This window comes from Panicum hallii, chromosome 7 (assembly GCF_002211085.1).
Source record: "Panicum hallii strain FIL2 chromosome 7, PHallii_v3.1, whole genome shotgun sequence".
NCBI lineage: Eukaryota > Viridiplantae > Streptophyta > Magnoliopsida > Poales > Poaceae > Panicum > Panicum hallii.
Window position 1 is genome coordinate 36809458 of NC_038048.1, and position 18018 is coordinate 36827475.

At 50.8% G+C, this 18018-nt stretch overlaps 4 protein-coding genes across 5 annotated transcripts; 2 read left to right on the forward strand and 2 right to left on the reverse strand.

The window, feature by feature from the left end:
* Positions 1 to 2196: 2196 nt before the first annotated feature.
* LOC112899217 (PLAT domain-containing protein 3-like) lies at positions 2197 to 3375 on the forward strand. Its single transcript, XM_025967593.1, has 2 exons — positions 2197 to 2442; positions 2541 to 3375. The coding sequence occupies exons 1-2, from the start codon at positions 2392 to 2394 to the stop codon at positions 3054 to 3056; spliced, it is 567 nt and encodes a 188-aa protein (XP_025823378.1). The 5' UTR covers positions 2197 to 2391; the 3' UTR covers positions 3057 to 3375.
* A 1482-nt stretch (positions 3376 to 4857) lies between these two features.
* LOC112899214 (ETHYLENE INSENSITIVE 3-like 5 protein) lies at positions 4858 to 6739 on the forward strand. 2 transcript variants are annotated; one of them, XM_025967591.1, is made up of 2 exons: positions 4858 to 6216; positions 6346 to 6739. In XM_025967591.1, exons 1-2 carry the CDS (start codon positions 5095 to 5097, stop codon positions 6631 to 6633), a joined length of 1410 nt encoding a protein of 469 aa, XP_025823376.1. In that variant the 5' UTR covers positions 4858 to 5094; the 3' UTR covers positions 6634 to 6739. The 2 variants fall into 2 exon arrangements, with proteins under 2 accessions (XP_025823376.1, XP_025823375.1); XM_025967590.1 differs by having other exon boundaries at positions 4862 to 6739.
* A 2762-nt stretch (positions 6740 to 9501) lies between these two features.
* Positions 9502 to 10826, reverse strand: LOC112899218 (chlorophyll a-b binding protein CP24 10B, chloroplastic). The gene is made up of 2 exons (XM_025967594.1): positions 10524 to 10826; positions 9502 to 10421 (listed from the first exon to the last, which is right to left on the reverse strand). The coding sequence occupies exons 1-2, from the start codon at positions 10736 to 10738 to the stop codon at positions 9872 to 9874; spliced, it is 765 nt and encodes a 254-aa protein (XP_025823379.1). The 5' UTR covers positions 10739 to 10826; the 3' UTR covers positions 9502 to 9871.
* A 582-nt stretch (positions 10827 to 11408) lies between these two features.
* LOC112899216 (short-chain dehydrogenase cctT) lies at positions 11409 to 15739 on the reverse strand. Its single transcript, XM_025967592.1, has 3 exons — positions 13551 to 15739; positions 12485 to 12644; positions 11409 to 11901 (listed from the first exon to the last, which is right to left on the reverse strand). The coding sequence occupies exons 1-3, from the start codon at positions 13906 to 13908 to the stop codon at positions 11565 to 11567; spliced, it is 855 nt and encodes a 284-aa protein (XP_025823377.1). The 5' UTR covers positions 13909 to 15739; the 3' UTR covers positions 11409 to 11564.
* Between the last annotated feature and the right edge of the window lie 2279 nt (positions 15740 to 18018).

Here is an 18018-nt window from a genome sequence, read left to right on the forward strand (position 1 = left end):
GTAACACTGACAGCGGTCATTGTGTCTACAGGACGGCACACGACCGTATCCGGGTTGTGGATACGCACGAAATCTTCCCAACCGAGAAGGCTGCGACAGGGGGCTAGAGAAGGAGATCTCCATATCACTTAGAGTAGGACCCTGTTGGCCGGACCCACCTGTCGGGGTCCCGTACAGCGTAAACACCCCCTTGAACTATAAAAGGGAGAGTGTACTCGTTAGAGAAGGGGTCGGACAAGTTCCAGGTTGCACACACTAAAGCTAAGGCTGCTTTCCGTTCGGCTCACGCAGCCAATACAACACCAAAGTGGACGTAGGGTATTACGCTCCGGCGGCCCGAACCACTCTAAATCTTCGTGTCCTTCCTGCGTTCATCTGTCCACCGATCGAGCGCTCCTAAGTCTCCTCCAAACCCATCCTTAACTAGATTAGACGGGTGCTTTCCGCCACCCGGCTGGAGAATTCCTCCGACAGTAGTCAATTTACAGGTCAATTTGCTTGACTCCCAGTATCAACTACCATCATACATCTCGTGGATTCACTCTAGTATATCCTCACAGTAATAAATGTATAAAGAGCCCAAGCACACAAGTAAAAAGGAAAAGAAGCCAAGCATTCATGACATTGCTCCCTGATGAATCCCATTCTATAACATCATCACAGTTTGGGGACTAGACACAACATAAGCCATGCACAATTTTTCAGAAAAATGATAGGCTAACAAAAACTTACACTGCTAATGCATTGCGTAATTGTAGTACAAATTGTTTGTGATTTTGTAACATATGGTTAACAAAACAGGACATGAAAGAATGTTACAGGAGACTTCTTGTTAAGAAATGCAAAGAATACTCTGCCTCAAACATATTGTTCAAAATGCAAGGTTTACAGATATGCGTGAGTTAAGAATATATAACAAACAAACGTATATGGTTGTTATAGGACAAGTAACTTTAAGGTTAAAAAGTCGTGTGCTTACAGCTACAACATAAAGAATAATTTCTGATGATAAAGACACCAGTAACCCAGTGGAGTTTTGTATCAAAAAGAAAAAAAATTCAATGGATATGTTCTCTGGTTTAAATAGACACATATCAGAGCAAAACAATGCATGAAGGATTCGAGCATCCACAGTAATAGCAAGAATGCTTACAGGGCAATGGAGATTTCCAGATACAAAATAAACCACAATTTCTATCAATCCTTTTTCTATCAATCCTTGATAGAAATATAGATTAAAGTAGCTACCCTGAACTCAAATCTATCTATCAATCGAGTTATCAGATCGATTTGGCCACAATCCTTCCCCTGTTCTTCAGTTTCCCTTCCCTTTTCTTGGTCACGTTCACCCTGATAAATGAAAACACAACACAGATCGACCATTAACTCAGTCTACTGACATCTAGCAAATCTGATAATTAATTCCCCTGCCAGGGGCTATCCGCTCGCGGCCTGCGTCGCCGTCGATCGGTCTCCGCCAACTACTCCGGCCGGCCAAATAATGCCGAGGCTTCTCGTTCCCGGGCTGACACCGAGGGCCCGTTGAGTTCCCGTAGCCGTAAAAGCTAAAAAAAATTTTGCAAAGAAATTTTACTAATTTGATGTACTAAATAAAGTCTATTTATAAAACTTTTTCACAGGGTTGTAAATCGCGAGACGAATCTAATGATGCTAATTAATCCATAATTAAGCAATAATTAGCGGATGATTACTGTAGCATCACTGTTGCAAAATATGGATTAAGTAGGCTCATTAGATTCGTCTCGCGATTTACAGCCCATCCATGCAAAAAGTTTTATAAATAGACTTCATTTAGTACTTCAAATTAGTAAGATTCCTTTAAAAATTTTGCGTTTACGGCTTTTTTGCGTTTACAGCGCGGGAACTAAACAGCCCCGACTCGATCTGTGAGGTATATATACTGTAGGGAGCGTGGACGCTCGCGCGCCGGCACCTGGCAGCCGATCGAAGCAGCCAACACCCAAGCCGGCCGGGGGGAGCCAGGGCGACCGCAGATGCTAGCTACCGGCAGCGTCGTGGTTCACGTGCACGCGCCCGGCCGGACCTCGTCGATCGACCGGGGGCCCTGGGTCTGGCGCCTTCTCGCAGTCGTACTCGTAGATGGCTTAACAGAAGCCGTGGAATATGCCGCCTGGATCCTGCCTGCCCATCATCCAAACCAAATCGCCGACTCGCCGTCGTCCAGCTAAGCTCCCCCAAAGTGTCAATGTCTGGTGGGGTCGTCCTCCCTGCCCCCATATAGTGCCCCCACCAGGGCGGCCACCGGCGGACCCGCCCACCACTCGCTCCGGTGCTGTGACCGTGTCTCTTCTCACAACCTCTCATCAGCTTCCTCCGTTGCGATCGGAGCCTCCGGGGCTCCATCCGGCCATGGCGAAGCTCGCCCCCTGCCTGCTCCTCGTCTTCTTCTTCGCCGCCGCGGTAAGCTCGCCCTCACCATTCACCTGCTGTTATCGCGCTCCCCGCACACCATCTCAAGCAAGTCGTCGCTTGATTAATCATCATTCGATACTCGGCAGGCGTACCTGGCGGCGGCGGCCCTGACGGACGTGTCGGCGGCGCTGTCGTCGGACCCGGAGAACAAGTGCGTGTACACGGTGTACGTGCGCACGGGGTCCATCTGGAAGGGCGGCACGGACTCGACGATCGGGGTGACGCTGCTGGGCGCGGACGGGTCCGGCATCCGGATCGCGGACCTGGAGCGGTGGGGCGGCCTCATGGGCGCCGGCCACGACTACTACGAGCGCGGCAACCTGGACATCTTCAGCGGCCGGGGCCCCTGCATGCGCCGGGCCCCCTGCGCCATGAACCTCACCTCCGACGGCACCGGCCCGCACCACGGCTGGTACTGCAACTACGTCGAGGTCACGGCCACGGGGCCCCACCTCGGGTGCGCGCAGCGGCTCTTCACCGTCGAGCAGTGGCTCGCCACCGACGCGCCGCCCTACCGGCTCTACTCCACCGTCGACAAGTGCAGCGAGAAGAAGCGCCGGGAGGACGCCGAGGCCACCGCCGCGACCGCTGCCGCACTGTGAACCGAAGCTAGTTCCATGGCTTCGATCACCTGCTGCGTCTGCCCTGCGCCCCCTATGTAATTATTGTGATCTCGCTCATCGGATTGCTAGTAGTACAGGAGAATAAAACTAGCTACCGTCTCTTCAGGCTCCCATTGCTGCCGGGCTGGGAGCTCGTGTTTGACTCGGCTGAGGTTGTTCGTATGTCTGCGTCAGTTGATTTGCCTTTGGATGCGGTCTCCTGCCACTTGGCATTGGTTTCTCCGTGTCTGTCTATTGTGATTGTGATTTTTTGGTAGTGTTGGCAGAATCGATCAATGCAGGAACCTTTGCCCTGTTACCCACCCTGCATCCAGTTCACCTCTGATTAGAACCCTGACGCCCATCTTGGGCTCGTGGCAGCGCAGCGCATGGAACTAAACAGAGCTGCAGTGGGCCGGCTCGACATAGGTACCTTTGCAGTGGCGATGGGGCCTGGGCAAGAAATTGTCCCCCTCCAGTTCTTTTCTTCTTTCTTAATTAAGGCACGGGCGCAACTCGAAATTAGCAAACTTTTTTATTTTTTGACCAACACTTGTAGTTTATAAAAAGTGTATATTATATCATGCGGGAACTGGGTATCAATGAGGTTGTATTTGAACACACTTTCATATGACCAATTTTATGTCCATACGTGTTATAATATCACCATAAAGGTTTCCATCTTTCCCTACAATTTTTCCATGTACGTGACCAATGGTGTCTAAGAGCATCTCCAGCAGTCTTTCTTTCTCCAATAAATTATTAATATTAGCAAAAAAATATACTCAAATTCTCCAATCCCGCTCCCTTTTCCCAATAATTATTGGGTTGTCCCAAGATTTTACCCCAACTCCCCTCAAATAAAGGAAGAATTTTTAGCCCTCCCAATATGTTAGTTGTATTGAGATGAAAGTATTGGAAAAATGTAAAAGCATATCCCTCAGTAACCTATAAAGGTTGTATTGTGATATTCCAATAATACGTTATTGAGATATGCTTATTGGGAGACTGCCGGTCTTAGCACCAATAAGGCTCTCACGTGCATGTTTGGCCACCACCACGTCGTAAATATGGAAAATTGGAGATGGAGAAACAATGCTTCGCCTTTCCGTTCAGAAACGGATCTGGAAACAGAACGGGTGCCCAGCAGCAACGGCTTGACACCGACCCAGAAGTTCAAAGGCGAATGCTCATGTGCGTCCGGCATCAGTCTCGGCTGCGAGATCTGTCGCGGAGCCCGACGCGGAGCTAGACAAGTCAACGCCGAAGCCATGCTTCCATTCTTACTCTGCAAGCAGCTTCCTTCCCCTGCGTCAGCGACGACGCCAATGGCGGCATGGAGCCGTCACAAATGGCTCGCATGCACCGTGCGAGCTCCGTCTCCGGAGTCCGGAATCACGCGCCGAGTGCGTCGTCGGAGACATGCGCGCGGGACATGGAGAATCTTCATCCACGTTGTTCCCAGTCGCGACCATCATCACATGAATCGTTGGATGCTTGCCACACCTTACTTCGCCGTCCGTACCGAAGCTTCTAGTAGTGCTGCTGGCCTGCTAGCTACTGCTGCTGCTGATTTCCTTCGTCGCTGAGATTCCCGGCCTCCATTCTCGTCAGGTAGACTGATCACGTCGTCGACGGCGTACGTCTCTACCCATCGGACTTGCCAGCCATGGTCCATCTCGCGTTGTACAGGCCTCAGTTAAAACTGACAAGCATTTGGCGGCAGGGGGTAGAGTGAAGCGAGAGCGAGCGAGTGGCTTGCATGTGCACGCTGATTTACAGACCAGTGCGTACCTAACAAGTAACAAGACGACGGCCCCTCCGGCCCCGAGGCGCTGCCACGGCGAGCGTTCTTCTACCACCTTCTCCGCGCCACGCAGAGATTCGGCGGGACCTTTTTAGCCGGAGCTCTCGATCGCTCCCCGGCCGTGCCCCCACCACCTTTCTCCATCAACAGTCATCTCTCCGGCTCCCGTCCGTAAAATCCCGCAGCATCACTGCACCGTGACAGACTGACAGCAGCCACGTCCGAGAGTCCATGGAAAACGGCGAGAGCATCGAGTACTATCAGAAGCCCGCTGCTCATGCTGCCAGCAAGCCAACAACCATGGATGGTGACGAGGCCTGCGCCAAGGAGAACGGCAAGGGCAAGGCCGGCCACCGCGCCGCCGAGCCGGAGCCGGAAGTAAGCCAGGAGGAGTTCTTCAGCGACTCCGAGTCGGGCTCCGAGTCCATCGAGATCGCCGACCTCAAGAAGCGCATGTGGAAGGACCAGCTGCTGCTCATGAAGCTCGAGGGCCTCTCGGGCCGCGACGGCCGGGGCTCCCACCCCGACCACGGCCAGCAGCAGCAGCCCGTTCCGGACCAGCTGCTGGCGGCCAGCAAGGACAGGGAGGAGTCGCCGGAGACCCGGTACCGGCGCAAGGCGATGCTCCGGGCGCAGGACGGCGTCATCCGCCACATGCTCAAGATGATGGAGGCCTGCAACGCGCGCGGGTTCGTGTACGGAGTCGTGGGCGAGGACGGCGTCCCCGTCTCCGGCTCCTCCGACAGCCTCCGCGGCTGGTGGAAGGACGACGTCGGCTTCGACCGCTCGGGCCCGCTGGCGCTCCTCGCCGGCCAGGAGGCGACCGGTGGCCCGGGGAGCCCGATGGCGGCGTCGTTCCTGTACGGCCTCCACGACATCCAGGACAGCACGCTGGGGTCGTTGCTGTCGGCGCTCATCCAGCACTGCGAGCCCCCGCAGCGGAGCTTCCCGCTGGACCGGGGCCTGGCGCCGCCGTGGTGGCCGACGGGGCGGGAGCCCTGGTGGGGCATGCAGGGCGAGGCGCAGGCGCACCAGGGCCCGCCGCCGTACCGGAAGCCGCACGACCTCAAGAAGGCGTGGAAGATCTCGCTGCTGAGCGCGGTGATCAAGCACCTGACCCCGCGCTTCGACCAGATGCGCAAGCTCGTGTGGCAGTCCAAGCGGCTGCAGCACAAGATGAGCGCCAGGGACGCCGAGACGTGGTCCAAGGTCATCACGCAGGAGGAGGCGCTCGACCGCCACGCGCAGCGCGCCCTGCAGATCACGCCGCTCGAGGAGGAGGACGAGGACGACGACGCCGGCGCCGATTCCCCGCTAGTGGCGGCGCATCACGTCGACAAGCGCAAGCGCAAGGTCGGGCGCGAGGGCGACGGCGTCGACGTCGGCAAGGCGTTGCTGGCGCTGCAGGACATAGATTGCGTCCCCGACGCGGACCACAGCTCGATCGACGAGCTCATGAGGCTCTATTACCGATGCCTGCAGGGGCCCGACGACGACGGCGAGCATCAGGAGGCGAAGGGCGCGGTGGCGGACGACGGAGGGCAGCACAGCGGTGGCGCGGTGGCCGAGGCCGCGACGCCGGTACCGGTGGCGCACCACGACGTGCTCCTCCATGGTCTCCTGCAGCACGGCGGCGGCGCCGCCCATCAGACCGGCGCGTCGGTGCACGAGGACGACGTGCTCCTCCGCAGCCTGCAAGGGGTCGCTGACGTCGTGGACATGAGTGACTTCCCGAACAGCCCGATCTGGCAGTGGGGGGTTTACGACTGACACTGACTAGAGTGGTTGAGTTAGTTAGAATGATAAGGCTAGGTGGAGTGCTATGTTAATTACCTACGTCTGTTTTTAATTATTTCCTCAAGTCCGTTTGATTTTACTTTGGCGAGCGATAAGCAGGCTACTAAAAAAGTTTGTTCATCTGGAGCTCTATCTTCAAGATGATGGAAGAAACGAACTCTGCAGCGTAGGAATCCTATACATACGCCTCTGCAGTCTGCACGCCTGCATGGTGAAGATTCACACCCTAGTAACTGCCGGTGCTGTGTGTGTGTGCAATGGTTGCGTGAGGCTCGAACACATACAGGTTGCTGCAGAGCAAGGGTCGGTTTGGTTTGCTCGGTACTAAATTTTTCTATTATCGGATATTTAACACCAATTAAAAATATTAAATATGATAATTATAAAACTAATTATATAAATAGAGTCTAATTCGTGATACGAATCCATTAAATCTAATTAGTTTATAATTTATTCATGCTACACAAATATATTAATGTTGAATTAATTAGATTTAATAAATTCATCTCGTAAATTTGCACTGACTTATACAATTACTTTTATAGTTAGTTTATATTTAATTTCTATATTTAATATTCAAATATTCGAGCGATATGATCCGGACTGAAGATCAGTCCCTCGATCGAGACACTGCTTTAGTCAAAGCAAAGTGACGCCGCGTGCATATCTATCGCTGCCCCTGCATGTTAACCGAATTCTCAGCAGGATACACATTCCCATGAAACAGTATAGTATTTAGTTTGTTCGTTCCAAGGTGTCAGCCTGTCAGATAAACATAGGACCTTGTCAGGTACCAGAGGAAGCACTCCCAGTTCGGTACTAGTAGATCGTTCCCGGCCACATTTTCTTGGTTTCAGTGCAATCAAGCAACCGCCTTCCTGTCAAGCAGAAGGAAAGCAGAGCTGTACGCCTTGCTCACTCGCTTCCTGTGTCTTTCACCGCCCGGACCGTGACCAGCAGTGTAGCTTTCTATCCGACCAGGCGACCCTACTGAATCCCTCTCCGAACTTCAACTAGAACTTTTCTAGAGAAACCTCCGTCACTCCTCAACCTTGCTTGCTAGAATTGGATAAGAGGGGAGGAAGAGAGAAAAATATCGAATGCGGAGGGGTTGGGAAATCTTCGAGTCAAATATGCCAAATCTAATAAGAAAAAATCTGTCCATTTAACTGTTGACATATTATTAAGTACAAGTATGTCTGATTTTGTACCACAAATGAAAGGTCCAACAATCTATTTTTTCTTTCCCCTTTGCTATTTCAGCCATTTGCTTGCACGTGTTGATCCAATCGCCCCCCCCCCCTCCCATCTTCCTAGCCGTTTCTCCAACCCGAGAAGAGAACCATATCACCTTTGCACCGCCTCTTGCCCTCTGTTGCTAATGAGGTTAGCGAATCTAACTTCGGCGCCATTGTCCTCTATAGTCTATATACATTCCCGTTCTTCTCTAATAATTTTTTCAATTCAACGGTTCTAGCACCCCTGCTCCTCCCACCTCCCTTTTGTCTTTGGCACCATCCGATTTGCTTCAACAATCCATTCCCCTGCTAATCCCTTCAATGTATGTCATCATCACCACCAGGATTGTCCAACCGTCTACCCATCACCACCGTCACCACCACAATCATTCAACCCCTTCGGCCTCACTGCTCCACTTGGCAGCCATTGCTGGACATATAGGAATAAGTTCATTTGCAATGTTGCAGTGGGAACTCGGATCACTGACCTATGGATCTGGTTGCACTCAGACCCACATATCAATGAAAGTAAATTCATGTATGGTATTACATAAAAGACTCGCCGGCCAGGCAACGTCCCCCACTAACCCTCTCTATATAGCTGGAAGATCCTCCTAAACCCTGAATACAAAAATGGATCAAACTCGCCAAAGAATAAAGATGGGCCGGTCTTTTGAAAATGCCGCATGAAGAAATGGGGTTGTCGTCCGAGAAAAAGTCGAATGAACCTACACAGGTTCCTGCCTTCCTCGTGGTTGAATCTATCCACCTGGATTCCACTCAACACGGGTGCTCGTATTTTTCTAAATTATTCGAGAATTTGACCGGCGCTTTTCTTTCAATGGTAGGCGAGGCGCCCATCGACAGCGAGGCGTCTATAGTAGCAGCTGGTAAGGTTCCTTGTGGTGGAATCTACCCACCGGGTTTGAGTTCTCGACTCAACACATGTGCTCGTATTTTTCTAGATTATTCCATAATTTAACTAACACTTTTCTTCGAGTGGTCGGCAACGTGCCCATCGATAGCAAGGCGTTTATGGTGACTTCGTTGATCCCGAGGATCTATCGACTCAAATGACGATCCCGAGGATCTATCGACTCAAAGCCCTTTTAGCACAGCTTTTTGAAGAGCTTCAAAAAGAGCTTCACATGAAGTTATGCCAAAGGGATATTTTCCCAGCAGCTTTATCCATGAAGCACCTGGTGAAGCTGTTTCCAGCTTACACTGGAGAAGAGAAGCGGGAAATCGTAGTTTCGCCCAGCTTCTCCCGCAGGCCCACATTTCGCCAAATAATTTTGAAAATAGTTTCAGCTTCACCAGAGAAGCTACTTCACTAGAGAAGCTGCTACAGGAGCCATTTTTGGAGAAGCTGAAGCTATACCAGACGGGACCTCAGTCTCTCGGAGATGTTTATAAGGGTAGGATTGCGTGCGTGTACTCGTAGAGTTGAGTATGCGTGCGTATATATATAAGTGTCTGTGTCTGTACCGTATTCCAAAAAAACAAGTTACATTCAAATCCAAAGGCACGAAATTCACACAGATTTTGCCTCCCTAAATCAGTTGACGTACATCAAGCATTGTTCTAAAAAATAGCAAGGTCGTTAAAATCCAATATAACAAGAGTAGTTGTTGTCCTAAGAGATCAAGGAAATGTCCTCACTCATCCTGCCTTAATTGGTTCCAGAAATCGATCCAGACTATACATTACATGGTACATACATGGAAATAAAAAAAGAACTCCCCATTTGATTCACGCACAGCACCCAAAAGAAGCCACGAACACAATACATTTGCTGCTACGCGCTCTTCTTTCACCTCCAACAATCCAATCGATCCAAAGCAATGTCCATTGACGCATGCGCCTGACCGATCTGATGCGCAGTCCCTCACCACGCACGCAATCGTGAGCTAGCTGGGTCGGTCGAACCTATCGATGCGTACAAGTACACGCGGCGCCGTCGCGGCGGCAGATTATAGGCCGAGCGCGCCGAGCGGCGTCTTGCCCTGCCCGGCCTCGAAGTAGAAGGTGAGCATGGCGAGCATGGCGATGCGGGCGTGCTTGATCTCGGCCAGCTTGAGCCGCTCGAGCTTCTCGGTGTCGGGGATGTAGACGCCGTCCTTGACGGTGCCGGCGAGGCCGAGCGGGTCGAAGAACTTGCCGCCGGGGTAGCCCTGCTCGCCGGTGAAGTTGGCAAAGTTCTCGGCGGTGCGCGACCAGGGGGTGGCCCACTCCACGGCCTGCGAGTCCGGGTTGAAGAAGTCCACCCACCGCTTCGACTCCACCCACCCCATCAGCAGCAGCTGCGTGCCGAGGAGGGAGCCGAAGGAGAAGGGCGCGATGGCGCCCGGGTCGGCGCCGGCCTCGAACCACGGGATGCCGCTCCACGCTTGCCCGACGAAGATGCCCAGCACCGCGGCCATCGCCCACCGCCCGTGGATCAGCTCCGCCTCGCGGTACCACTTGAGGAACGCTGGGTCCTTGCCCAGGCCCAGCGGGTCGAAGCCGAAGTCGCCGGGGAGCCTGCGCGTGCGTGGAAATCACGGCGTCGGTTCCAGCTTCTCTTTGTCTCAGACAAGCTAGGAAAGGAAGAACAGAGAGAGATGGCTGCAGCAGGTGACTTACGAGCCATCGAGCCACGGCGGGTTGATGAACTCGGCGTCGCTCTTGAAGGCGGGGATCCACGACTTCTTGGCGGCGGCCGCGGCGACGACGAGCGCGCGGCGCGGCGCGGGCCTGGCGGCGACGGAGGCGGCATTGGCGAGCAAGCGCTGGGCCCCGAGGAACGGGGTCTTGAGCACGGCCGCGGGGGCGGTGGCGGAGGTGGACGCGAGCGCCATGGCCTGGCCTGGTGACGAACAAGTCAGGTCCTTCCCGTGGCAGAGTTTGTGGCTGGCTGGCGGCGGTCTGCTGGAGACGTCACGGCGGTTTGATATTTAACCGTGGCGTCCGCGGCGCGGGGGCAGCCACAAGAGGGATCCGGGCGCGGCGCGGGAAATCTCCGGGGCGGTAGGATGGATAGAGCGCCGGCCAATGGGGAGCGCGAGCCACCGGATTCTGCCGCGCCGCCGGACGCCACGTGGACGGCAGCCTCCCACTCGTGATTCGGACATGGGGTCCTCCCTGCCGGTGTCACTGCCTCTGTGTCTGTGGCGAGAGGGATGGACTCGTGGGACTGCCCGTTACTTTTTTTTTTTTGAAAACTAGGACTGCCCGTTACTATCCCGTACCTGCGACTGCGATATTTACCTCTGGAGATTTTCTTCAAAAAGATATTTACCTCTGGAGATGGCATATACTGATATACCCGCCGGCGCCGGGCAAGACGACGCTTCAGCGTGGGACAGAGTCAGTCAGATCATTTGCATTTTTTTCCTTGAATTTTTGCACTTCAATCTGGAAGAACCAACAGTGTTCATTCTGTACAAGAAGCTTATCGCAAAAATTCAAGGAAACAAATTCAAGATTACTTGTGCAGCAACAATATCCATGTTCTCATTGTCACAGCCATCACACAGAAACCAGGAGAGCTTTTCACTTGCAACAAAAAAAAGCTGTCCATATCAACGTGTATGAATTTCTGTTACAAATATAATAAATACTGTGAGAACTACGGACTGAACTGGGCCTGAGCCGCAATATACAAGCATCCTATACTTCCAGGCACTAGCATTTCATGACCAGCCTGTAGAAGTAGTCTCTAAACCATAGAGGCGCGTAATACAGCATGGACAGAATAGAAGTGAACTGGCCGTAAGCAAACAGAGCTGGAGGGTTCTTCTTCAGAGCCAGCGCAACCACCTTCTTTGCAAGCTCTTCTGCTGGAGTAGACCCAGGGCCCTGGGAAACGTCGGTCCTGGCTCGGAGCGACTCCTCGTACTTCTTGTAGTACTTCCACTCATGCATCTGGTCATATTTAGCTGCAGATTTATCCCCAAGATTCGACTTTGTTCCCCCAGGGGCAACAATCATCACATTTATGCCAAAGCTTCTTAGTTCAACCCTGCAGTGAAGTCAGTTTATATCAAGTTAGGATGACAGACAACTATGAAAGAAAGAAAGAAAGAAAGAAAGAAGTAAGGAAACAGAATCCAAACCATCAGGTAGCAAATTGAAAAGACATTTTGAAACTTAAACAAATAAGACTTAACCACATAAGAACAAGCCATAGAGTAGTACACAAGCAATTATTGGAAACTGACACATGTTGCATGTATTGTTATTGGGTGTCTTGCCATATGAACAAATTATCTGATGTGATACTTGAGAGAAGTGATGAATTAATCACATAAATACATCATTAGTCATTAGTAATACTAAAAACAATACCCAATGCTATTAGCTGTCGCTGTTATTTATTTCCCAGCAGTTAAATTCGGAGTTTAGATTGAAAACAGGGTATTTAGAAGCAATATCCCAATTCTTAAGCCTATATACTACTGACTGCGCAATTACTAGCCCACCCCCCACCCCAACACTCGCAGAACACAACTCACACACACACACAACACAGCCAATTAGATCCCTGTGATCCTTGGCTCCAGGTTTTGATGCTGAAATAAAGATGTCAATATAAGAATAGGTACCTTAGTGAATCGCTCAATGCATGAAGAGCAGCTTTTGACGCTGAATACACACCAGCCCATGGTCCAGGTGCCAAAGCAGTAATACTTCCAACATTGACAATTGTACCTTTCCTTGTTTCCATCATGTGAGGCATAACAGCTTGAATCATCCTCATTGCACCTACAGCAAAAATGGGCAATAAGTTATCTTGCAATCAAACAAATATTGTATCAGAACTTGTGAACATAATGGTATCTGAAAAGAAGTAAAGTGCGAGCCATCCAAGCACATCAACTGAAGTCAACAAACTATTCAACTCTTCAACAGCTCAACTAGGTTAAATGAAAGTTGGAATTACATCCAATCATTTTGGTTGATAAAATTAACCTCCATGATAAGATAGCAAAACTTATAGTTGGCAATTCTTGTGCTTTAAAAAACTTTACAGTTTAAGAGGTTATCCTTTCCACCATTAGAAAAGAGATCCAGGGAGCTCATAGCCTGAGAGACAATTTTATTACCCTGTTTAAAACAAACATCTTCATATTGACCTGGCTGCACTTGTATTCATGCATCTTTAGCACAAGTTTTGCCAGTGATGACAGAAGAGGGTTTCTAATTGAACCCCTGACTTTACTGGTTCAGATTTTACTGAATGTTGTGTTTATGAACTCCAATATCCCTTTTCGTAGTCAAAGGATATCTGGTAACATGACTCTTTATAATATGATCTGAAATTGGACCATACACAACTAGACACAGGGATGACATAAATCCTATAACCAATTCAAGCACTCAAATTATATAGCACACTGTCCAGTTCCCAAGTGATGAAATAAAATTCATGGTTTCCTGAAATTATAAAATCATTCCCTATAAATAATGTTCAGATAGCTATCCCTCCCTCTTTACTTAGGTAGATCCAATAAAACAAAACTTCGTAGTACATGAATTTTTAATCGCCGGTTCAGATTCCAGGATCTAAAATTCTGTCCTCCTTCGACAACATCGCAATCACGGAATACCAGCAAACGATGCGGTACTTGACAGCAAGCAGAGCAAAAGAAGGTTTCCCTTAAAACTTACCATAGACATTGGTGTCGAAGACCTGGTGGAAGGAATCCATGGGCACCTCGGCGAGCGGCGCGACGAGGTGGACCCCGGCGTTGTTGACGAGCACGTCGATGCGGCCGTGCTCCCGCAGCGCGTCCGCCACGGCGGCGCGCGCGCTCTCTTCGGAGCGCACGTCGAGCTCCAGCAGCAGGAACCGCGGGTCGCCCTGGAGGTCGCGCATGGAGCCGCGCGACCGCGCCGTGGCGACGACGGCGCAGCCGGCCGCCGCGAAGGCGCGCGCCATCGCGTGGCCGATGCCGCCATCCGAGCACCCCGTGACCAGCACCACCGGCTGGGACCGGTCCCTTTCCTCGCCGCCCGACGCCGACATCGCCGGGGGGTGGGGTGGGATTCTTGGTTCGGGATTCGGTTTCTTGGCTGGCTGTGGGCTCTTTGCTGGGCGGCGCGAGGAGTTGAGCTGCGTACCAGATTCGCGTAGTCGCGTTCAATGACAGAGATCCCGTGGATTTTGACGAAGAGAAGAACGCAGGAGCAGTTTTTCTAAATTTTACTCTCTAAATTATTATTATTTAAAGAGTTTTTTTATAAAAATTAATTTTTATATATTTCATTCTCCAATATCTTCTCTATATCTTATATATACTTATATATACATAGAAAGTTATTTTCGTTATCCAGTTTTATCAGCGAGAAATACGAAATAGAAGATGCCTACATTTAAATAATTATCTAGAGAAGCTATTAGAGGATATTTTTTATCAAAATCTCTATTTTTAATAATGAGAAAAGATATAGAAAGTCTTTTAGAGATGCTCTAAGTCTTGTGGATTTATATATCAGCCGCCCCGTCGGAAAGTAGAAAAGTGTTCCTGTCAACTCAAAACGGTGTTAAAGTGTTCTTGTCAGATTACTCCATAGATTGCTCCATCTCCATGACACTAGCACTGGCGTCGGTGCTGTTATGAAACAGTGTTTGAAGGGCTCGGTAGGACAATAGAGGAGAAGAGAGAGAGATTGTATACGAGTGTTATAAAATAGGGATCAAGCCTGGAAAACTCACTCCAGCAAAATCTCTAATTAAGTCCCTTTAGTAGAGAGGATCTCAAATCCACCCCTCCAGCATCTTCTCTCCCTCGTCTCTCGCGCACGCACTCACGAAGCTGCCGCACCGCTGCCGCCCTCGCCCCCGAGCTCGAGCACCCGCCGCCCTCGAGCTGCGGCACCTGCGCTCCCGCCGTCCCCGACCTCAAGCACCCTGCTGTCCCTCGAGCTGCAGCACCCCGCCGCTGTCGCCCTAAGCTCCAGCCCCCACGCGCGATCCTGCCGCGTCGTGGCCTTCTCGCCCCCGTCCTGGCCTGGTTGTGCCGCCGTCGCACCGAGCTCAAAGTCCTCTCCTTTCTCTCCCCCAGCTCCGCAGCTCATGGCCTTCTCGCCCCCGTCTTGACCTGGTTGTGCCACCGTCGCACCGAGCTCAAAGTCCTCTCCTTTCCCTCCCCCAGCTCCGCAGCTAGATTCCTCACGAAGTCTAGCGGCCGCGGCACCTCGAGGTGCTCAACCTGGCGGGCAACATGAACACGGCACGGACTGCCGGCGACGAATGGGGCACAGCATGGGCCACCCAAATCAAGCCGCGCCACCGCTTTCCCACGAGGCCACGAGCCCCCGCCATCGGACCAGCGTTGCCGAGCCGAGTCTACCGGCCGCCGGGGGGAGCTCGAGCGCCGCCGCCTGGATCAACTCCAAGCTCGATTCGCACCGCCACCCCCCTCTCTGCCCCAGCATTCATGCGGCTGCTGGCATGGAGGAGCCGCAGCGCGCCGACGCCCCTCTCGATCCGACCGTGGAAGGCCAGATCACGCGCGACCGAGCTGCTGCTGTCGGCGCCCCTCCTTTCTCGCTGAATTTACCCCGCCCGTGGCCTCGTCGGCGAAAGAGCAGGCTGCCCAGGTGCTGCGGAGTCTGCGGCGGCCAGCGGAGAGGAAGGAGCGAGAGAGAAGAAAAAGAGGAGGAGATAAGCTTGACTACCGGGCCCACATGTAATAATGGAAAGGGTGGATAAGTGACTGACAGATGGCTTCCACCTATCATAATAGGAGTAGCGGATGTTGCTGGAATTGACGGTAAAAACTATAGTCCTAGAAAATTGGGATAACCCCTGCTCAATAAAGTAGAGACCGGAAGTAGGGACTGTTGTAGAGATACTCTCGTACCGCAACAATGAGAAAATGAGTCTCTACCTACTTTGTGTTCAATTATATTTCAAGTGTTACATGTGCTACACGTTGATAATAAGTAAGGACCTGTTTGGATCACCTCGATTAAATTTTAGTCCCTGTCATATTGGATGTTTGACACTAATTAGGATTACTAAATATAAACTAATTATAAAACTAATTGCATAGATGGAGGTTAATTCGCGAGATGAATCCATTAAACCTAATTAGTTTATGATTTGATCATGTCGTGTTACAGTAAATATATACTAATAATGGATTAATTAGACTTAATAGATTTATCTCGTGAATTAGCCTTCATTTATACAGTTGGTTTTATAATTAACTTTTTATTTGATACTTCTAATTACTATTCAAATGTGATGGAACTAAATTTAGGTGTGTTCGTTTCCTGGGGTTTAAAGTTTAGAGGGGTTATATCAAAGAGAATCTTGTCATTTAGAAGTATTAAATAAAGTCTAATTATAAAACTAATTGCAGAACCCCAATGCTAATTCGCGAGACGAATCTAATGAGATATATTAGTCCATGATTAGCGGATGATTACTGTAGTATCACTATGGCAAATTATGGATTAATTAGGCTCATTAAATTTGTCTCGCGAATTAGCACCCAGCTGTACAAAAAGTTTTATAAACAGATTTTTTTAATACTTTTAAATAGCAAGATTCTCTTTGATGCGATGAGTCTAAAGTTTAGACGGTAGGAAACGAACAGGCCTGTAGTCCGACGGATTCAAAGAGACTCTAATACGAAGAACATGGCCTAACGCTGGCAGAGGAGATGATGCCATAAATACGGGCGATACGGTTTCACGTCGATGTCAAACTTAACTAGAAAGTAGGTAACTGCTCCAATGCGATCCACATACCACTGCACTGAAATTGTGACAATATTTCATTATCAAAATCATGGTTTTCCACTTATTTGATTTTAACATGTTCCTTTTGGTTGAGTTGTAACGAAAGTAATATTTTGATCTTGTACCGTAGGAATTAGAATGTTCGCCGAACTCCGAGTCCTAACCTCGTCGGGGTTCGTGAAGACGGAGATCGGGCAGCAATCACTTCAAAATCCGAGTGGTGGTGGCTTCAAAACTTGCTCTGCAGCCTCGGTCTGCACGAGCACGCCTTGGCAAACGGCAAGGGCGGCGAGCAGGACCCGACCCTGAGGAGCCGGCCCAGAGCTTGGGCCGACAGAGGCCCACCACATATGATGGCACTCACAACCGGGGCTCGAGTGCGGAGAGACCGCCGCAGCAGGCACACGCTGCGCGGAAGTCAGCGAGAGCTAGGAATTCTCCAGAGCCCATCCGATCCGCCGCGATTAGATTACTGCAGATGTCTGTCTCCACGGTTAAGCTAAGCGCGTAGAGCAGGCAGTTATCAATCGTTTCCGCTGCTGCCGACGCATGTCGCAAGCGCTTGTCCTCGCTCGATATATACGCAGGTCCACCTCAGTCGTTTCCCTTAAGCGTATGCGAGCGATGAGGTGGCGAGTAATTATAGGTCCTGCGTGCTCCTGCCATGTCCTCGCTCGGAAAGGTCACCAGCGCAGAGGACAAATCTCGCCGCACCAAGACACCGTCTCGCGCCGTCCCAAGTGTCAAGCACTGCATCCTGGCTGGAACTCGTGAGACAGCACGTTAGTTTTCAGCTGAACCTGGAGGTCGAGCAAGAATAGAGAGAGGAGCAAAGATTCATTTGCATCCAGTAATTGGCGTACAAGGGGAGCAAAGCATGACTGCGTATTTGGTTGCCCTTTGTAGTGGAGCCGAATCCTGAAGCTATTTTTCAGTGGATGGAAATGGAAGTATGAAACCCACATCATAATGGTGATGAACAAAGTCTGATGAACATTGTTAGTTTTTCCCCCCACTAAAGATTTTTCTTCCATTTTTTTTTCCAAATGAGCATTGATGAACGAAGTTTGTCCGACAAACTAGTACACATCCGCATAGCTTGCCTTGCACACATGTTATTCCACAAGGAAGAGCTGAAACCGGGTGATTGCTACAAGATGGACAGGAATGAATTCTTCCTTGCATGCTCGCAGCGACCTGCAAGTGCCTACCGGCGAGTACTGCTAGGTGATACTACCACTACTACATACCTACTAGCTAGCTACGGAGTAGCTAGCAGCAGCTCAAACGGCCTCAAGAAGAAGCAGCTTTTGGATGCACCTTCTTCCTGATGAACCCAAAGAGGCCTCCTCCGTCTCCTTTGCCGCCAGCTTCTTCCGCAGCA